This window comes from Buceros rhinoceros, unplaced genomic scaffold (assembly GCF_000710305.1).
Source record: "Buceros rhinoceros silvestris isolate BGI_N320 unplaced genomic scaffold, ASM71030v1 scaffold13483, whole genome shotgun sequence".
NCBI lineage: Eukaryota > Metazoa > Chordata > Aves > Bucerotiformes > Bucerotidae > Buceros > Buceros rhinoceros.
In genome coordinates this window covers 10,833-27,295 of record NW_010401933.1, presented here as the reverse complement: position 1 = coordinate 27,295, position 16,463 = coordinate 10,833, and the positions used below count along the sequence as shown (strand labels likewise).

Genomic DNA, 16,463 nt, shown 5'->3' with positions numbered 1-16,463 from the left:
GCGGGAGCGGGCCCGGCGGCGGGAGGAGCGGCGCAAGCGCTTTGAGATGATCGATGCTGTGGACGGGGCAGGCTCAGAAGAGGCACTAAGGATGGAGGTGGACCGGATCCTGCCCGTCCCAGGGGACATCAAACCACAGAACGTCCATGTGGAGATCGAGCAGCGCTGGCACCAGGTGGAAACCACTCCGCTGCGGGAGGAGAAGCAGATCCCCATTGCACCCCTGCACCTCGCCCACACTGAGGACCGGGATGAGGGGCTGGCGAAGCAGCACTTGACCACGTTGCTGGAGAAGGAGGGAAAGCAGGGTGCGTGGGAGGCAGGCTGCCTGCCAAAATGGCCTTCAGCCCACCGCAGGAACTGTAGGAACCCAGAGGAAGGCTAAAAAAGCTGCATTTATTCCTACTTCCTAATAGCAACGAGTGGGGATGCTCTGGAGTCCCCTGGGGAGCTGGCAGGGCACAGATCCACGTCCGTTCCCAGTCGGCTCTGCTGGCAGCCTTCACGTTCCCACGGCTGCAGAAAGGGCAGTTCTTCCAAGGGTGGTATTTCGTTACCTCTCCCATTTATCGCAGCCTGCACTTCTGCTGGTGTTCAGCCAGCCTGCCTCTGGTGGGACGGGTACAATTGATGGGCATCAACCAGACTCTAAATTCAAGCTCCTAATTCCATGTGCCTCTGCAGCTGCAGAGATTTGTCTCTGCAAAACTATAAACTGGCTGGAGCTGCAGCACACACCACAAAGGTGCCCTTTTTGTGGGGCCTACATCAAACAACCTTAGGATTTTCGGAAAAGAAAGGAGGAGGCTCAGCTCGCTTGGAAGAGGTCCACGCCTGGATAACAGAGGTTGCTGTTAGTTGGGATTAAGGTGTATTAGCAGGAATGAAAGGGGTGCAGGCATGGAGGAACCAGGAGTGTCGCCGATCTGAACCAGGCTGGGATTTGGTGGGGTCACGCCTGGCACGAGCTGGTGCCCTTCATCCTTTTGCCGCAGTGAGCTTTACGAATTAAACTACTGCATAACTTAGTTCTTTCAGGGGGAGGGATTTTGCCTGGCAAAATGAAATCCCAGTCGCAGAGCGGAGCAAAGCAGCAGTGCTATCCAAAGCCCCGTTCATTCCACTCCATGTCCCCTCCGAGCCGCTTGCTCCTCATGGCTGATCCCCTGCCCACTCCCTGGACGCTATCTCTGTTTGTGTCCCTCCAGCTGGAGCAGAAGCAGAAGGAGGCCCTGGAGCTCCTGGAGCAGAACCGGCACCTGCAGGACCAGCTGAAAGTGGCACTGGGCCGGGAGCAGAGCGCCCGGGAGGGCTACGTGTTGCAGGTAGGAGAGCAGGGAGGAGAGAGAAATCCTTCTTCCTCTGTGCCCAAGGGGACCCTGGTGGGCTTCAGTCCAGGCTGTTCGTGGGGGCATCCTGGTTGACACAGGGTTCTGCACCACTGAGTGGGCTCCAAGAGCCCACTTGACCTTCTTGCTAATTCTGTAGCTGCACCAGGATCATCTGCTTAACAAAACCTCTCATCTGGGATGCAGTAGACAGAAGATAGCACTACCTACTGGTGTCCCCAAGGGAAAACAAAACACAGCCGTGGTAGGCAGGTGGGACCTCAGCAGAGCTCACCTCTGATCCATCCTCTGCTGTGTTTGCCCGTGCAACAGCTCTTTCCCCCTTCCCGTGCCCCAGCTATTCCCCTCAGGCGGGACGGGGGGCACATCATAAGGCTTTCTGAGCATCTTGTAGCCCACCAGTTCCTCCTGGCTGGGGCGTTTGTGTGGCGGTTACACCAGCAAACACAGCACACGCAGGCGGATCTGCCGGGCCCGTCCCACAGCCAGGGCAGGATTTGCACCGGGACAACCTGTTGTCTTGGATCACTTTCCTGGTTTCTGGTGTGAGAAATGCCTTTCCGCAGCAAAGCTAGACGTGTGTTTTGGAGCTTCTAGCAAAAGAGATGGGAGCGTCTCTTGGGAAGCCTTTCCTCCAAACAACGTGGCCTTTTTCCAGCCCTCCCTCTGGGAGTGTCTGTACACGGAGAAGCCATGATGCCTGCAGGGCAGCTTCTGGCTGCTCGCCTGGCTCCTTAGTCCTGTTTTGTGTAGGGGCAGCATTTTGACCTGCTCAAATCTACTTGGCCAAATGGTCTTTGGACCAAAGCAGCCGTGTGTGGCTGCACTCCTGTGGCAAGCAAACCCAGCATCGATGCTGAACCTGGCCTCCTTACTTCTCCCAGGAGAAGTTTCCCCTGGAGTAGTTGCCCAGGCAGTGGAGCCAGCCCAGGCAGGGGGGCATCCTGCCTTCCTTGCCTGTGATCTCCTTGGAGGAGTTATTAATGTATTTATTTCTAGAGTCCCTGAGCTGACAGTGCTTGCTCGGAGGAGTTCCATTTTCACTTGGCAGTGTAACTAATTCCGACTTCCCTGGGGCAAAGGCATCTGACCTTCCTGTGCCTTGAGCCTGGAAAAATCAGGGAATGGGGCTAAAAGCTGGATGCTGAATCCACCATCAGATTGGCCCTGTTGAAGTTGGCCATAGCACCTCAATACGGGAAAGGGGGGGCAAGATGGGAAGTCTGCAGAAGGGCTGAGCAAATCATCACTGCAGCAAGAAGTGACCCCACTTTGACCTAGAAGTTGGGAGAGGCTTTTTGGAAGGATTGGAGGCTTTTGCTTGCTCCAGTCTAATTGTTCTGGGGATTTCCCTTATGTTTCCCGGAGAGCAGAGGGATTAAAGTCCTGTGGCAGCAGGGAGTAACCGCACTGAGCCCTGCTGGAGTGGAGGGAGGGGAATTGCTGGTGGCGGTTTCTGCAGCCCCAGGCTGTAGGCAAACATCACAGCATTTTTTTTTTGGCTGGACCCTCTGAATTTCATGTGCCCCCCACCTCCATCATGCCTAATTTTGGAGAGGTTCCTCCCTTGTGTATGGGGAAGGACAATGGAGGAGCCTGACTGCTGCCAGCCCATCCCTCCTGAGCTGTCCCGGGGGGCACCAACTGCTCCTTGGCAGCATGACCAGCCCCGTACGGACCCCCAAGCTCTGCCCCAACATAACAAACGCTGCATGTTTCGTAAGGCAGCACCGAGATACCCACCCCGATGCATGTGCCATGCACCAAAGCCTCTATGGCCTCCTGTAACCCCTCTCTTGCTCTGAGCTTCCTCGGGACAGGGCACCCCAACTTTGAACCCTACTGGGAGAAACGGTGGGGGCTCCTGCTCTTCACAAACGGACCGGAGACATCCCCCAGCTCCGGTCACAGGGGGTGGGAGGGGTCACGTACTAACCTGTCCCGGGCGGATGTTCTTGCATGTTTTTGGTGTAAAGCATGAAATTTAACTTAACATAACTGAGTGTCACATCTGTGGGCTTTCCTTATCAGCAACCAGAGTACAGCAAGGCAGGCCAAATTCCCAGGCTTAACGCTGTGCTTCTCTCGCCTCTTCCTGTCTGTGTATTTTTTTTTCAAAGATACATAATTTCTGTCGCCTTTTGCATGACTTTTTCTGTGAGTTTTCTCTTCGCATGCGACATTGCTTTGGTTTGAATCTCACAAAGGTTGGTTTCTTTAATTTTACATTCTCATCACACCTTTTCCCTCCCTTCACTTGTTGGGCTTTTTATTTTGTCCTTTGTCGTTTGGTTGGTTTGGGTTTTTTTTGTTGCAGGTAGAGAAATTAGATCCTCTTTAGTCTTAAACTTTAGCATAACAACATCTCTTTAATGCGATGAGCAGCCACTAAGTCCTGTTTGGCAGTCACAGAAATGACATCACCATGCCGGCTGTCCTGTCTTCTCCCTGCGGTTGGGTGGGATGTGATGTCATTTGCTGTCACCTCACTTTTCTGTTGTTGCTTTTGGTCGGTAGGACTGTGTTACCTGAACTGTGCACTTTTTGTTTCACAACAGAACAAACAAACGCTCTAAAAAAGCAGTTCCTTTCTCCTCACCCTCTTCCCATCCCCTCGTCTTTCTCACCCTTCCCGTTTTTCTCTCTGTCCGTCTCTCGTTTTACTGCTGGTGTTTCTTTTTCATTGTTTTTTGGTTCTATTTGATTTTGGTTTGGTTTGGTTTTTTTTCCTTTTAGCCTGTTACTGTACAGCTGTATGGATGTTGTGGTCCGTGTTTTCTGTTACTGGAAAGCAGTTGTCACTCATTCCACACCAAAAAAAAAAAAAAAAAAAAAGTTGTTTAAACCAAAAAAAAAAAACCCACCACAAAAAAAACTGTTACTGGAAAACAGTTGTCACTCATTCCACCCCAAAAAAAAAAAAAAAAAAAAAGTTGGTTAAAACAAACAAAAAAAATTGTGCCAAGAACAAATCATCCCAATTGGAGCATGTGGGTAGCAGCCAAATCGCTGCGAGGAGCTTTTCCATGGCCTGCCTGGCCAGAGGTGTGACACTCAGAAGGGAGAGCCAAGAGTGTTACTAATCTAGTATTTAATCAATTTTTTTAAGACCGAGGTGGCCGCCTCGCCATCAGGTGCCTGGCAGAGGCTCCACAAAGTCAACCAAGACCTCCAAAGCGAGCTGGAAGCCCAATGCCAGCGTCAAGAGCTGATCAATCAGCAGATTCAGTCGCTGAAGCGCAGCTACGCCGAGGCTAAGGATGTGATCCGGCACCATGAAGCTGAGATTCAGAGCCTGCAGGCGAGGCTCAGCAATGCAGCAGCTGAGCTCTCCATCAAGGAGCAGACCCTGGCCAAGCTCAAGAGCGACCTGAGGAGCGAAAAAGAGAAGGCCAAAGAGCAGCTGGAGGAGTGGCAGCACGGCGAGGCCGCGCTCAGCTCCCAGCTGAAGGCCAGCGAGCAGAAGCTGAAGAGCGCGGAGGCTCTGCTCCTAGAGAAGACCCAGGAGCTGCGGGACCTGGAGATGCAGCAGGCTTTGCAGAGGGACCATCAGAAGGAGGTGCAACGGCTCCAGGACAGGATCGCGGACCTGAGCAGGCAGCTGAACGCCAGTGAGCAAACACGGATCCTCATGGAGGAGAAGCTGCAGAAGAACTACGAGGCTTTGCTGGAGAGCTGTGAGAGGGAAAAGCAGGTTTTAATACGGAGTCTGAAGGAGGTGGAGGATAAGGCCAATGAGTACGAGAACCAGCTGCAAAATAGCGAGCAGCAAATTGAGATTCTGCAGAAGGAGAAGCTGAGTGCCAAGTTTGAAGGTAGCGAGCTTGTCCACCAGCTGGAGGAGCAGCTGGTGATGAAGGAGGCCAGCATCCAGAAGCTGGCAGAGCACATCAAGGAGCTCGAAAGAGAGAGAGATCAGATCAAATGTCGGTTCCATGAGCTCATGAATCAGGTTGCCGAGTCGGATAACGAAGTGGCAAAGCTGCAAGCAAAGTTGAAGATGGAAGAGACCAACTACCACAATCTGGAGCAATCCTTTGAGGAGGTGTCGGATCAGTTCCAAAGTGTGCAGAAGGTGCTGAAAGAAAAGGAAGAAGAACTGAGACACGTTAAGGAAATGCACTTGAGAATTGTTGAGAGGAAAGATCAAGATCTCAGTGAGGCTTTTGTTAAAATGGTTGCTTTAGATAGCACTTTAGAGGAGACTAAAGTAAAGCTAAAGGCCAAGGAGGAGGCTTTAAAGAAAATAGCTAGTGTAGGCACAGGTCCATGTGCTGAGGAGGTGGAAGACCTTGGCCCCAATCTCGAGGCTGATGAAAATCACCCATCCCAACTGGGGCAGCCTCTACAAACTCAGGATGTCCTCCCAGGTCTGACTTATGCACTGAAGGAGGAGGAGGATGAGGTTCTTGAGACCAGCCAGAGGCAAGCAGAGGAATTTGGCTCCCCATCCAAAGCTGTAGAGCTCCAGGACCAAGAGTTGGTTCAGAAAGCCTTAGCAAAGCCTGATGTAGGAATCATGGGGGCCAAGAGGCAAAGAATCCGTTTCTCAAGCATCCAGTGCCAAAAATACATCCATCCAGATGGATCAGAGAAAAACTGGACGAGCAGTACCTCTTCGGACACGAGCCAAGACAGATCGCTGTCTGAAGAAAGTATGTCATCAGAGCCAGCTCTTGGTTACCCATCGCCAGGGACAAGCGACTCTGAGACCTATCTCTCAATCATCCATTCCCTGGAAACCAAACTTTATATTACAGAGGAGAAACTCAAAGATGTAACGATGAAGCTCGAAAGCCAGCACGGCCATAATCAGGAGACGCTCATCGCTCTCCACCACCAGTGGGCCAGCACAGAGTCTCAGCTGCGGGAACAACTTCAGACCAGCTTATCCCAAGTCAGTGCTTTGATCTCACAGCTGGAGAGCGAGAGGCAGGAAAAGTTCAAGCTCATAGAAAATCACGTTAGCGAGCTGGGAGGCTTCCAAATGAAAAACAATCAGGCACTGACTTGCTTAGAGAAGTGTAGGGAGCAACTGAGATCTCTGCCCAAATCAGAGAAGGAAAAGGAGGGTGATTTGTTCCTCGTTACTCTGTCCAGCGTGGAAACAACCTTATCAAACGCAATCCAAGCCTTGAGTGGGGCGCCAGCCCCGTCCGAGTATCAGCAGAGTGGGAGCCTTATCACGGAAAGCCTCGCTCCGGAAGGAGATGTTTTGGGAGAAGAGGAGCATGTCTCCAAGGAGCAGCGAGTGGAAATGTTTGATGCCAGCCAGCTGAGATGGCTGTCCAAGAGAGTGGCATTTGAGGCCTCTCTCATCAACCAAATAGCGGAGTCTTTGAAAAATGCAAGCTCAGAGATATCGCAGCTTCTGCAAGAGATTCAGGGAACAGCTGAGGTGGCTTTGTTGGAGCCAGCAAATGTTTCTCATACAGCAGTTGACTTGGCCAGCATCCTATCTAAGAAACTGCTGCTGGAAGGGGAGTTCTGGAGCCAGGTGGAGGAGCTGAGAGTGCACTTGAGCACCAGAGAAGGAGAAGCTGAGGGCAAAACAGAAACAACAGGTTTGGGCTTTTCTCCATGTTTTTCTCATGCTGTAGCAGATGCTACGTTGATCAAGGCAGAACTTGGGTTTGTCGCGCAGAAAATGAGAGAATCTTTCCATCAGAGATTAAAAACCATTGAAGAAGACCTCCACAACACCAAAACAGCTCTCCAGCAGCACAAATGCATGTTGGAGGAGATCATCAAAGCGTACAGGACTCCCGAGTTTGACGGAGTTATGCACCAGATTTCTGAGGCACTTGAAATTCAAAAAGATGCTTCAGAAAGAAGCTGGGATGGGAGCCGTCTCCAGGTGGTGCCGTGTCAGGAATTGGCCAAGGTGGAAGAGGCTGGCAGCCTGCCGGACCGTAGCAGCGAAGCTCTTGTTTCCATTCAGGAAGATCTTGCCCAACAGCTGAAGGACAAATCAAATGTTCTGAAAGAGATATCTGTTGCCTTACTCTCTCTGCCTCCTGAGGAGGCCCTGAGAGACTGTCAGAAGCTCCTGAAGATGTCTCAGAGTCTTTCATACCATTCATGCATGGGAGACCTTGAACGGTATTCCTCTTTGTTAGTCCACGATGCGATTGTGCAGGCTCAGGTTTGTTACGCTGCTTGCAAAGTCCGACTAGAGTACGAGAGAGAGATGAAGTCCTACAAGGAGTCCTTGCAGAGCATGGATGCGCTCTGTGAAGAGCGTGTGAAGACGGTCTCTCTGCTCCGGGACGAGTACGAAGACTTGCTTAGAAAGCAGCAGGGCGAGTACAGCGAGGTGATCGCCATGCTGGAAAGGGAGAACGCCGATCTCAAAGCAAAGGTGTCCCAGCTTGACAGCCAGCAAAAGCTCCTGGAGGAGGAGGAGCATAAACACAGCAAGAGCTTGAGCGAGTTACAGGGACGGTATGAGGAGGAGATTCGAAACGTGATAGAGCAACTAAACAGGACAGAGGATGCTCTGAAGGCCGAGAGGACGGAGGGCCTCAACCAGCTGGATGCCATTGTCCGCGACAAGCAGAACATGGAGCGGTACCACCTGGAGCAGATGCAAATGCTGGAGGACAAGTTCCAGGCCAAGATCAAGGAGCTGCAGGTCATCCACGGCGAGGAGCTGCAGGCGCGGCAGCAGCACTACAGCCAGAACCTGCAGCGCCTGCAGGAGACCCTCGACGAGTACCAGAGGCAGCACCCGGAGGCCTCCCCTGCGGTGGCCCCGGCCAGTGGGGACACCTGGGCGGCGGGCGAGGCCGGGGGCACTGGGCAGGGCCCCGGCGGAGACCTGGACTCCATGCACGGCCTGAGGGAGCGCATCCAGGAGCTGGAGGCCCAGATGAACGTCATGAGGGATGAGCTGGAGAACAAGCACTTGGAGGGGAACGCTTCCACCTTGAGGGAAAAATACCAGAAAGACTTTGAAAACTTAAAGGTCTTGATACATTTAATGCTTTCCACTGCTGATTGTGCGGGAGGGTGAGCTTGGTCCCGGGGTGTGCTTGCTGACCTGAGGGGCGTCCCCTGGAGGAGCCAGCATGCCGAAGCGAGCCCCAGGGTGTCAGAAAGGCCTCTGTAAAGCGCAATGTTTTCCTTCTCTCCATGCTGGGGTGTTGTAAACACATCGCTGAGGGCTCGGTCTCAGTGGGAGGGTTGGTTATTGGAGGTGTTCTCTGCGTGATGAGGGAGGGAGAGTTTCAAAGTAGCTCGATAATGCCACACTTCTTCATTCTGAAGACCGTAGCGTTCCTCCTCAAGCCCGACGCGTCCATTTTGTTCATGACTTCCCTTTATAAGTCCTCCTCAACTCCTGTCTTTCCCAGTCTGATCCAATCTCCAGTCTGTCTCTGCCGCCCTCAAAAATGTAGGATGAAACAGAAATTTAATGCTCTCAAAATGCACATTCCTGGGGAAAGGAGCTGCAAACATGCCAAATTCTGTAGCAAAGCAAAGCTCCTCGGCACGAGGCTGCGAGGAGAACCACCCTGGTGCTGTGCACCAGCGGTTCCTCACTCAACAAACAGTGCACAGTTACGGGAAACCCAGGCCAGGTCCACAAAACCCCACTGGCGGTGAAATGCCGTCATTCAGATTGCTCTGCTGGTCAGACTGGCTGTACAACCAGCCTGAGATGATACAGCATCTGAAAAAAATTCACCAGTTTGGGGTTTTGCTTTGATCGGAGAGCATTTTGTGTTAGGATGTGGGTTTAGAGCAGAAGGCAGCTCTCAGCAGCACCAGGGGAGGCTTCCAGGATGAAAGGGCAGCGATGCAGGCTGTGTAGAGAGGCCGTGCCAGTGAGACTTCTGTGGAACAGTTGTTCCTCAGGGTGAGGGAGAACATGGGAGAACTTCCTTCCAGCCACGAGAGCATTGGCACACATTTGGGCTGAGGCCAAAAGCTGGTTGGAGCTTGGGGCGAGCAGTAGTTCTGCTGCATCCTGTCAGGGGTGGTGACCAGGGACAGGAGAGCTGCTGGGGAGATCGGGGTGAAGAGGAGGTGTTTGTTGAATGCTGCCTCCTCCATCCTTCCCCTTAGGAAGGAACCCCCCTGCTCAGGTCAGCAGGACACACAGGTAACGAACGCCTTGTCCTGCGAGCCAGGCACCAGACAGGGTCACTTGTACTGGGGGAACCAAACTACCGGCCAGAACCGAGCTAGAGGCTGAAAACTACCAATGAGCAATGACCCTGAGCTGCTGCCTGTGTTTTCAGCTCGCAGTGTGCCTGGTGGGAAGGCGAGCAGCGTCTCTGGGCAGAGGGGGCCGGGAGGAGAGCGGGGCGAACCGGCCTGTCTGTGCCCCTTTGGAGGGAGCAGAGGGACAGACAGCAAAATAGAACCGTCCCTTGCTTGGCAAGCTACGCAGGCGATGGCAAACCTGTCCCTTTACAGGTTCAGATGTGCTCAGTTCTCTTCTGAACCCGACGGAGCGTGTACCTCAGGAACACAAGACCCTGGTTTGTACGTGTTCAGGTGTCCCGGATTTACAGCAGTGCATTTACAATAACTAATTAATGAGCGTACAGCCGGACCTGTGGAGGAGCAGCCACCGGTCTCCTCCACTGTTAGAAGTGTCGTCAAGAATCCTGCAAGGCTCCTTCGTGCCTCTCCACAGTCATCAAGCCCAGACAGGTTCTGGCACTGAGTTACGAGTTTCAGGAACAAAACAAAAGGCTGAGAAAATGGAGAATGCCTCAGGATTCAAACGTAAAGGGGAGGGAAAAAAGCACCAGAGCTGAAAATCGGGAATGAGTGGCAGAGGTTACAGAGCATTACACCACGCAGTGATGCTGAAGACTGTTAGTGCAGGTCAGTGGGTGTCAGGCTGTCGTGAGCTCTCCCGTTACTCGGGGTGAGTTTGTCTCCCTTAAGTTTCCCGTAGAGCCCCTGTGGCTCCCGAGGTGACAGTTCTCACTTCCCATGGAAAACACAAGCATGAATCAAGAAGAAATCCATTGAAATCAGGAAATAAAGCCAGCCTGGTGCAGTACTGGGCATCAGGGTTGTCCCCAGATGTCTGACAGGGCTCGTGCACCATGTCTCCTTCCCAGCTCCTGGCTCGAGCCTGCCTGTGGCTTTGCTGTCCCGCCTCTGTCCTGCAGCCGTGTGTCCATCGGGGATCCCAGTGCGCTTGGCGGGGCAGCTGGGGGCTGGTGGCAGAACGGGAAACAGGCTTTTGCATTCGTCCTGCTGCAGAGGCAGGAGCGGGGTCTGTGCCTGGGGCAGGACCAGGCTGGAGTTCAGGATCTCATGGCTGGTGACTCCTGAATCCCCAGAGAGTGGCCTGCTCACTCCTAGGAATTCAATTAGCAAATGGTGGCCTGGGCAGCGTTTGAAGCGATGCTTGGTTGGGAATTAAGGTTGCTGTCACAAGCCATCTGCTTTCCACCCTGGAGGTGGCCATATAAAACCAGACAGTGCAAAAGAGAGCAGACGGGGCGCAGTAGGCTTCTGTTTCGGTTTGGATTGGACATAAATTTGCATTCCCCGATGGGGTCTGACCCCAGGCCTACCCTGCCCTTCCCTTCCACCGGAGCTGCTCGGGGTTGTGCGACTGCAGGACAATCGCTGACCTTGCGGGGTCCATCCCTGGCTGGCTCCTCCATGGTCAGGGAGGGAGAAGATCCCCGTGATGGACTTTGGTGCTGACCTACCTGCTGGCATGTGGCTCCTGGCTGACTCACACCACCGCTGTGACACCAGCCCCGCGTTCCCGGGCCAACCCCTTCCCCTCGTCCCTTTTGCAGGCAACATGTGAAAGGGGCTTTGCAGCCATGGAGGAGACACACCAGAAGAAGATCGAGGACCTGCAGCGGCAGCACCAGCGGGAGCTGGAGAAGCTGCGGGAGGAGAAAGACCGCCTGCTGGCAGAAGAAACAGCTGCCACCATTTCAGGTACAGCGACACACCAGAGAGTCCCCTGCGCTGGGGCAGCTCCATGTTTACAGGGACACGGGGATGGTGTTTGCTCCAGTGTAGAGGAGCAGAGCATGGGATGGGATGAGGACCGGGTGGGCATCACAGGGAGACAGGGAGAGGCTGGTGGGAGTGATGTTTTGGATGGAGGTCCATCTCCTGGTCCTCCTCCAGGCTTGGTACTCCTCTCCTTGGCTGTAACAGGGTCTGATCTGTTTTTCATTCTATCTCAGAAAGGTATTAATCGTTCCTGTGGTTAATTTATTGCCAATTCCACACTGAATTGATTCTTCAGTGCCCCTGGGAGTTCTAAAGCACTGGAGCCCAGCATTTCTGCATGAGGTGTCCCACAGTTCAGGAAACATCGCGTGCATTGGACAATCGTTTGGGCTTCATTAAAAAGCAGGCTTTACAGAAGTCCCTTTGCCACTTTGCCAGGGGCACAGACTGAAGGGGCTGCAAAGCAGCAGGAGGGCTCACTGGGATGACTCGGCTCTTGTTCCTTTAAAAACCCTTCAAACAACCCTCCCTTGGGCAGAGCAGCTCTGTGAGCTAACCCTGTGCCCTCCCACGCAGCCATCGAAGCCATGAAGAACGCACACCGGGAGGAGCTGGAGCGAGAGCTGGAGAAGTCCCAGCGCTCCCAGATCAGCAGCGTCAACGCCGACATCGAGGCGCTCCGAAGGCAATACCTGTAAGACTTCATCGTCCTCCCTCTGTCGCTGTGTCTCACGGGGGGGATCACACGTGTGGGAGATCCCTTTCCCCTGTTTGATTTTGGCGATGAGTTAGGGGCAGACTTGTCGTTTCAGGGACCTCTCCCCTTGGTCTCAGCCTGGCTGCCCACAGGCTCCTGGTTGCCCATAATCTCTGAGGCACTAGGTCAACATCCCCACCCAAACTGAGCTGCTTTGTGGTCATCAGAAGTAGCAGATGTGCAGCCGTGGTGCTGCCTTTCACCCAGCTGCAGTCAAAGGGTTGCTCAACCGAATCTAACCAGGCGAGGAGAAAGCACTTTGCTTCCCATGGCACGGCTGTCCTCCCGTGGGAGCCGAGCAGAACAGCTTGAGGAGCCTTGACGCATCTACGTAAGATGTGTAGGTGTGCAAATACACCCAGTCCCGAGTGCCTAGAGCGAACTGGATAGATCTCAGCTCAGTGTTTGGAAACCTGAGGAAGTCCTGCCCTTTACCCTCCCGGAGAAAGACCTCCCATCCCATTTGGTACCCAAGCACCGCTGTGCCAGGACAGGGAAGGGCTGGCTCGCTCGGGGTTGAGGTTTTTCCTCAAGGGAGTATGCAGGTCCTCCTCCTCAGTCCTTAGATGCCCGTTGGGTTGTCCAGGGGTGCTGGAGGAAGAGTGGGCACGGGTGGGTATGTGTGGGGAGGGCGTTACCCGGCGTGTGTTTCGCCAGGGAGGAGCTGCAGTCGGTGCAGCGGGAGCTGGAGGTGCTTTCGGAGCAGTATTCGCAGAAGTGTTTGGAGAACGCCCACCTGGCGCAGGCGCTGGAGGCTGAGAGGCAGGCCCTCCGCCAGTGCCAGCGGGAGAACCAGGAGCTCAACGCCCACAACCAGGTGAGGGTCTGCACTGTGCCCGGAGCAGCGGCGCGGGCAGGGAGTGACAGGCAAACCAGCTGACGGGCAGCGCGGTGGGCTCTGCGCCGAGCCATGGCCGTGCTCCCCCTTCCCACAACGGCTCTCCTCCTCTTCCCAGGAGCTGAATAACCGCCTGGCTGCGGAGATCACGCGATTGCGGACCCTGCTGACCGGGGAGGGCGGGGGAGAGGCTGCTGGATCGCCTCTCACGCAAGGCAAGGACGCCTATGAGCTGGAGGTGAGCTCTGCTGCTCTCTGCAACTTTGGTGGGCACAAGGGTTCCCCCTCCATCCATCCATTCCTCTATGCACTGGGTCTGCGTGGCTGGCCAGGAGCTTCTGCAGTCCTGATCTTCCCTCCTCACCATGTCAAGCTGGACAGCCACAAAGCAGTGGGGACTAGCAGAAACCAGGGCTGTGCAGGGAGTGCATCGGGGCAGGCTTGGGCAAGGTCCTACAAGATGCAGGAGATAAATTTCTTGCAGGAACTGGAAGACGAGTGAACCGGCTGGTGTGGGGCTGAGCCTCCAGCCCGGGCTGGGATGTCTCTGCGCAGAGCAGAGGAGCATCCCAGCATTGTGCTGCATCTGCTCGGGTGCGAATGCCCGCTGCTTTTGTTCCCACAGGTCCTGCTGCGGGTCAAAGAATCAGAAATCCAGTACCTGAAGCAGGAGATCAGCTCCCTCAAAGACGAGCTGCAGACAGCACTGAGGGTAATGCCAGGGACGTTTCTAGAAATCCTCTTACGGGCTGTGCTCTGCTCCTGTGCATGTGTGCTCACTTATACCCAGATTTGAAACAGTGTTCAGTTTTTCCCTTGGAATGGGATTGAATACCCATTTTGGTGCCATCAGTAAAGCACTCCATGACTGTGTCAGCTTAGGACTTATCCCCACAAGGGAGATTGTGTGGAAAAACATCCCCTTCAGTGTTTTTTGCCCATTTGCTGTCACATCAGATCAGATCTTAACAGTGAAAATAATCAGTGTTAGAGATCTGCCCAGCCTCCCAGCATCAGATCTGGTTTGCTCTGGATGGCCTCTTTGCCAGGGCCATTTCTGGGAATTATGCTTGAATTCTGTGTTTGCTAAAATTAAAAGCCATAAACAAGACATGCTGTAACGAAGAGGCTGGACACACGGGCAGCACTGTGGGCTCACCGCTGGCCCCAGCTTTCTGCTTGTCTCGAGTCCCAAACCACTCGACGGTGTGTGTGAAATGCGTGCATTGCCCTTGGCCGAGTGTTTCTCCCCACTGCTGGTGCTTCTTCCGTCAGCATTTGCCAAGCTCCTCTTCAGCGAATTCACAAACCCCGTGGCTCCAGCTGTCTGTCTGACTCCCCTGGGTTGTTCTTGTTCCTTTGCCAGGATAAGAAATACGCCAGTGACAAGTACAAAGACATCTACACAGAGCTGAGCATCGTGAAGGCCAAGGCAGACTGTGATATCAGCAGGTTGAAAGAGCAGCTGAAAGCAGCCACAGAAGCTCAGGGAGAGAAATCCCCTGTGAACACCACTGTATCGGGATATGGTCAGTCCTCCTCCAGCAGCTCTAAGTGGTCATGGGTCTCCCGAGCTAACGTCCTGCCATACAAGCCCCTGTGCAGTAATGAGGATGAGTGCAGGACGTGGTGTGGTGCTTTTGAGCTGTTTCATGTCACTTCCCTCCTCTGCTCCTTGCGGAATCACCGGAGCTGCCCTCCCGCGGCAGTTCCTCCTTCCAGCCCGTTCCAGCTGATGGGCTTTGACAACCTTCTGGAATACCGCACTGGGAAAATCTCGTGCTGCACGTGCCGTGGGGGAGCGGGGACCCCCGAGAGTCCCCTCTGCCCTTTGACAGCGCTGCTTGATTCGGGCTTATTGGGGCCCTTGGCTGGGCTGGGAGGGCAGAAGAGCCCCAGTGGGCACCATGCTAACGCTGCCTCTTCCGCTTCTTCCCAGATATTATGAAATCAAAAAGCAACCCTGATTTCTTGAAGAAAGACAGATCCAGTGTTAGCCGGCAACTAAGGAATATCAGGTCAAAGGTGAGCTCCGATCCCCTGCCCCATGCAATGGTGATGACCAGCGTCACTCTCTGGGGGGGTCCCAGGTGGGGAGAAATTAGTGGGGAAAGAAAACTGAGAGTTTCCCGGTCACTAGTGCTAGACTGGATGGCACTGGGAAGAAGAGCAGGTTTTCGACTACGGAGTGGCTGGTGGTGCAGCCAGGCAGGGCACACACGCTCCAGACCCTGCTGAGATCCAGCTGGAAAAAAAAAAAGGATGAAGTTCACCCCGTTCTCTGGTCTTTCACAGGAGGACTCCCCCCGTTTTCAGTTGAAATTTAAGTGGTGTCAATAGTGGAAACGTGCACATCAGTCTAGGCTTTAGTGCCCGTCACTGCAAGATTTTTGGTCTTTATAAGCAACAGCGGTGCTTCGGTCCCGGGCACGTTTAACACACACTGTGCTCGTGTGTTAACACAGTGCAGATGGCCCTTGGTGTTCCTCTGGCCCTTCTGTCCTTGCTGTCGGTCCCGAAGCCTGGTGATGCTGTGCCAAGCTTGCCTGCTTGGCCCGCTGACAGCCAGTGCCGCATCGTGTTACACAGTGGCTGTCGCTGTGGGACCACAGGGCTAAAAAGGGCAATGAAGCTGCTCAGAAGCCATCCTTAGCCATGGGGCAGATGGAAGGAAGATCAGCATGGGCAAAACCTGCTTTGCTCACACCACTGGATACCACTGGTGTCTCATGCTGATGGTTGAAGTGGTTGGGACCTCGGGCAGAGCGAGAAAGCCGGGCAGGCAAAAAGCTTCTAGCTCGGTGCCCAGGCTGGGGAAGCGGTCACACCCTGCTGCGAGTGGCAGGTCACCAGCTCGGGGTGTCCACTCTGCACTGAGCAGATACAGAGAGTATCTCCGTGCATTTCGGGGCCAGCCCAGACCTGCTGGGCCAGGCTGGTGCTGGGTTTCCCTTCCCCTCTTCAACTCAGACCACTCAGTGTGTTGCTTGGTGGGGGCCAGAGCAAGCATGGGCTCTGCCTGGGTGCGCTGCCTGCTCGCATCGCTGCCGGGGTGGGGGGGCCGGGGCTGCGCGAACGCCAATGCATTTAGGATTTATGAGCTTCTCGTGTCTGTTTTGTTTTGTTTTTCTTTATTTTGCTTTTTCCTTCAACAGTCCGTTATTGAGCAGGTCTCATGGGATAACTGAAATGAACCCGAGTCCAGGTTCCCTGCCACGTAGGTAAACAAACCGGCACCCACCCAGCGACGCAGCTGCCCACTGGAGCGGCCCACTTTTGCATGCACTGCTCACACCTCCGTGGCAAACGAGAGCCCTTCTTCTCTTAATGACTGACTGGTTTATTCACGGCTAATTATTTTACTGGGGAAGGGGGAAGGGGAGGGGAGAAGTCAGCAAACCCCAGATCTGAATGGAATGCCATCTCTCTGGCTCTTCCCTGGGGAATTTGGCTTTCTCATCTTCCTGCTCCTCCTGCCCTCGCCAACACAACTAACTGTCACAGAGAGGATTTGGACGCGGTGGGGCGTGTTTTCCTCTCCTCTGTGTTGGGAGCGTGGGACACTGAGTGT

The 16,463-nt window shown here is 54.1% G+C and overlaps 2 protein-coding genes across 2 annotated transcripts in view; both read left to right on the top strand.

Annotated features, from left to right (window-relative positions):
* The window catches only part of LOC104490210 (myosin phosphatase Rho-interacting protein-like), a 63,783-nt gene extending 47,687 nt beyond the window's left edge, over window positions 1–16,096 (top strand). The window contains 10 exon segments of the mRNA XM_010132466.1: window positions 1–310; window positions 1,209–1,325; window positions 11,129–11,276; window positions 11,874–11,991; window positions 12,712–12,871; window positions 13,011–13,130; window positions 13,518–13,604; window positions 14,259–14,421; window positions 14,832–14,917; window positions 16,048–16,096. The exon segment at window positions 1–310 is cut by the window's left edge and continues 24 nt beyond it. Coding sequence (XP_010130768.1) covers window positions 1–310; window positions 1,209–1,325; window positions 11,129–11,276; window positions 11,874–11,991; window positions 12,712–12,871; window positions 13,011–13,130; window positions 13,518–13,604; window positions 14,259–14,421; window positions 14,832–14,917; window positions 16,048–16,080 — 1,342 coding nt within the window. The 3' untranslated portion in view covers window positions 16,081–16,096.
* Window positions 3,009–8,364, top strand: LOC104490211 (myosin-9-like). Its single transcript, XM_010132467.1, has 2 exons — window positions 3,009–3,068; window positions 4,459–8,364. The coding sequence occupies exons 1-2, from the start codon at window positions 3,009–3,011 to the stop codon at window positions 8,362–8,364; spliced, it is 3,966 nt and encodes a 1,321-aa protein (XP_010130769.1).
* Window positions 16,097–16,463: the final 367 nt, after the last annotated feature.

Coding starts and splice junctions, on each gene's coding strand:
- LOC104490211 (XM_010132467.1), top strand. CDS start 3,009: ATGACCAGCCCCGTACGGACCCCCAAGCTCTGCCCCAACATAACAAAC. Junction 3,069..4,458: donor TAACAAACGCTGCATGTTTC/GTAAGGCAGCAC, acceptor AATTTTTTTAAG/ACCGAGGTGGCCGCCTCGCC.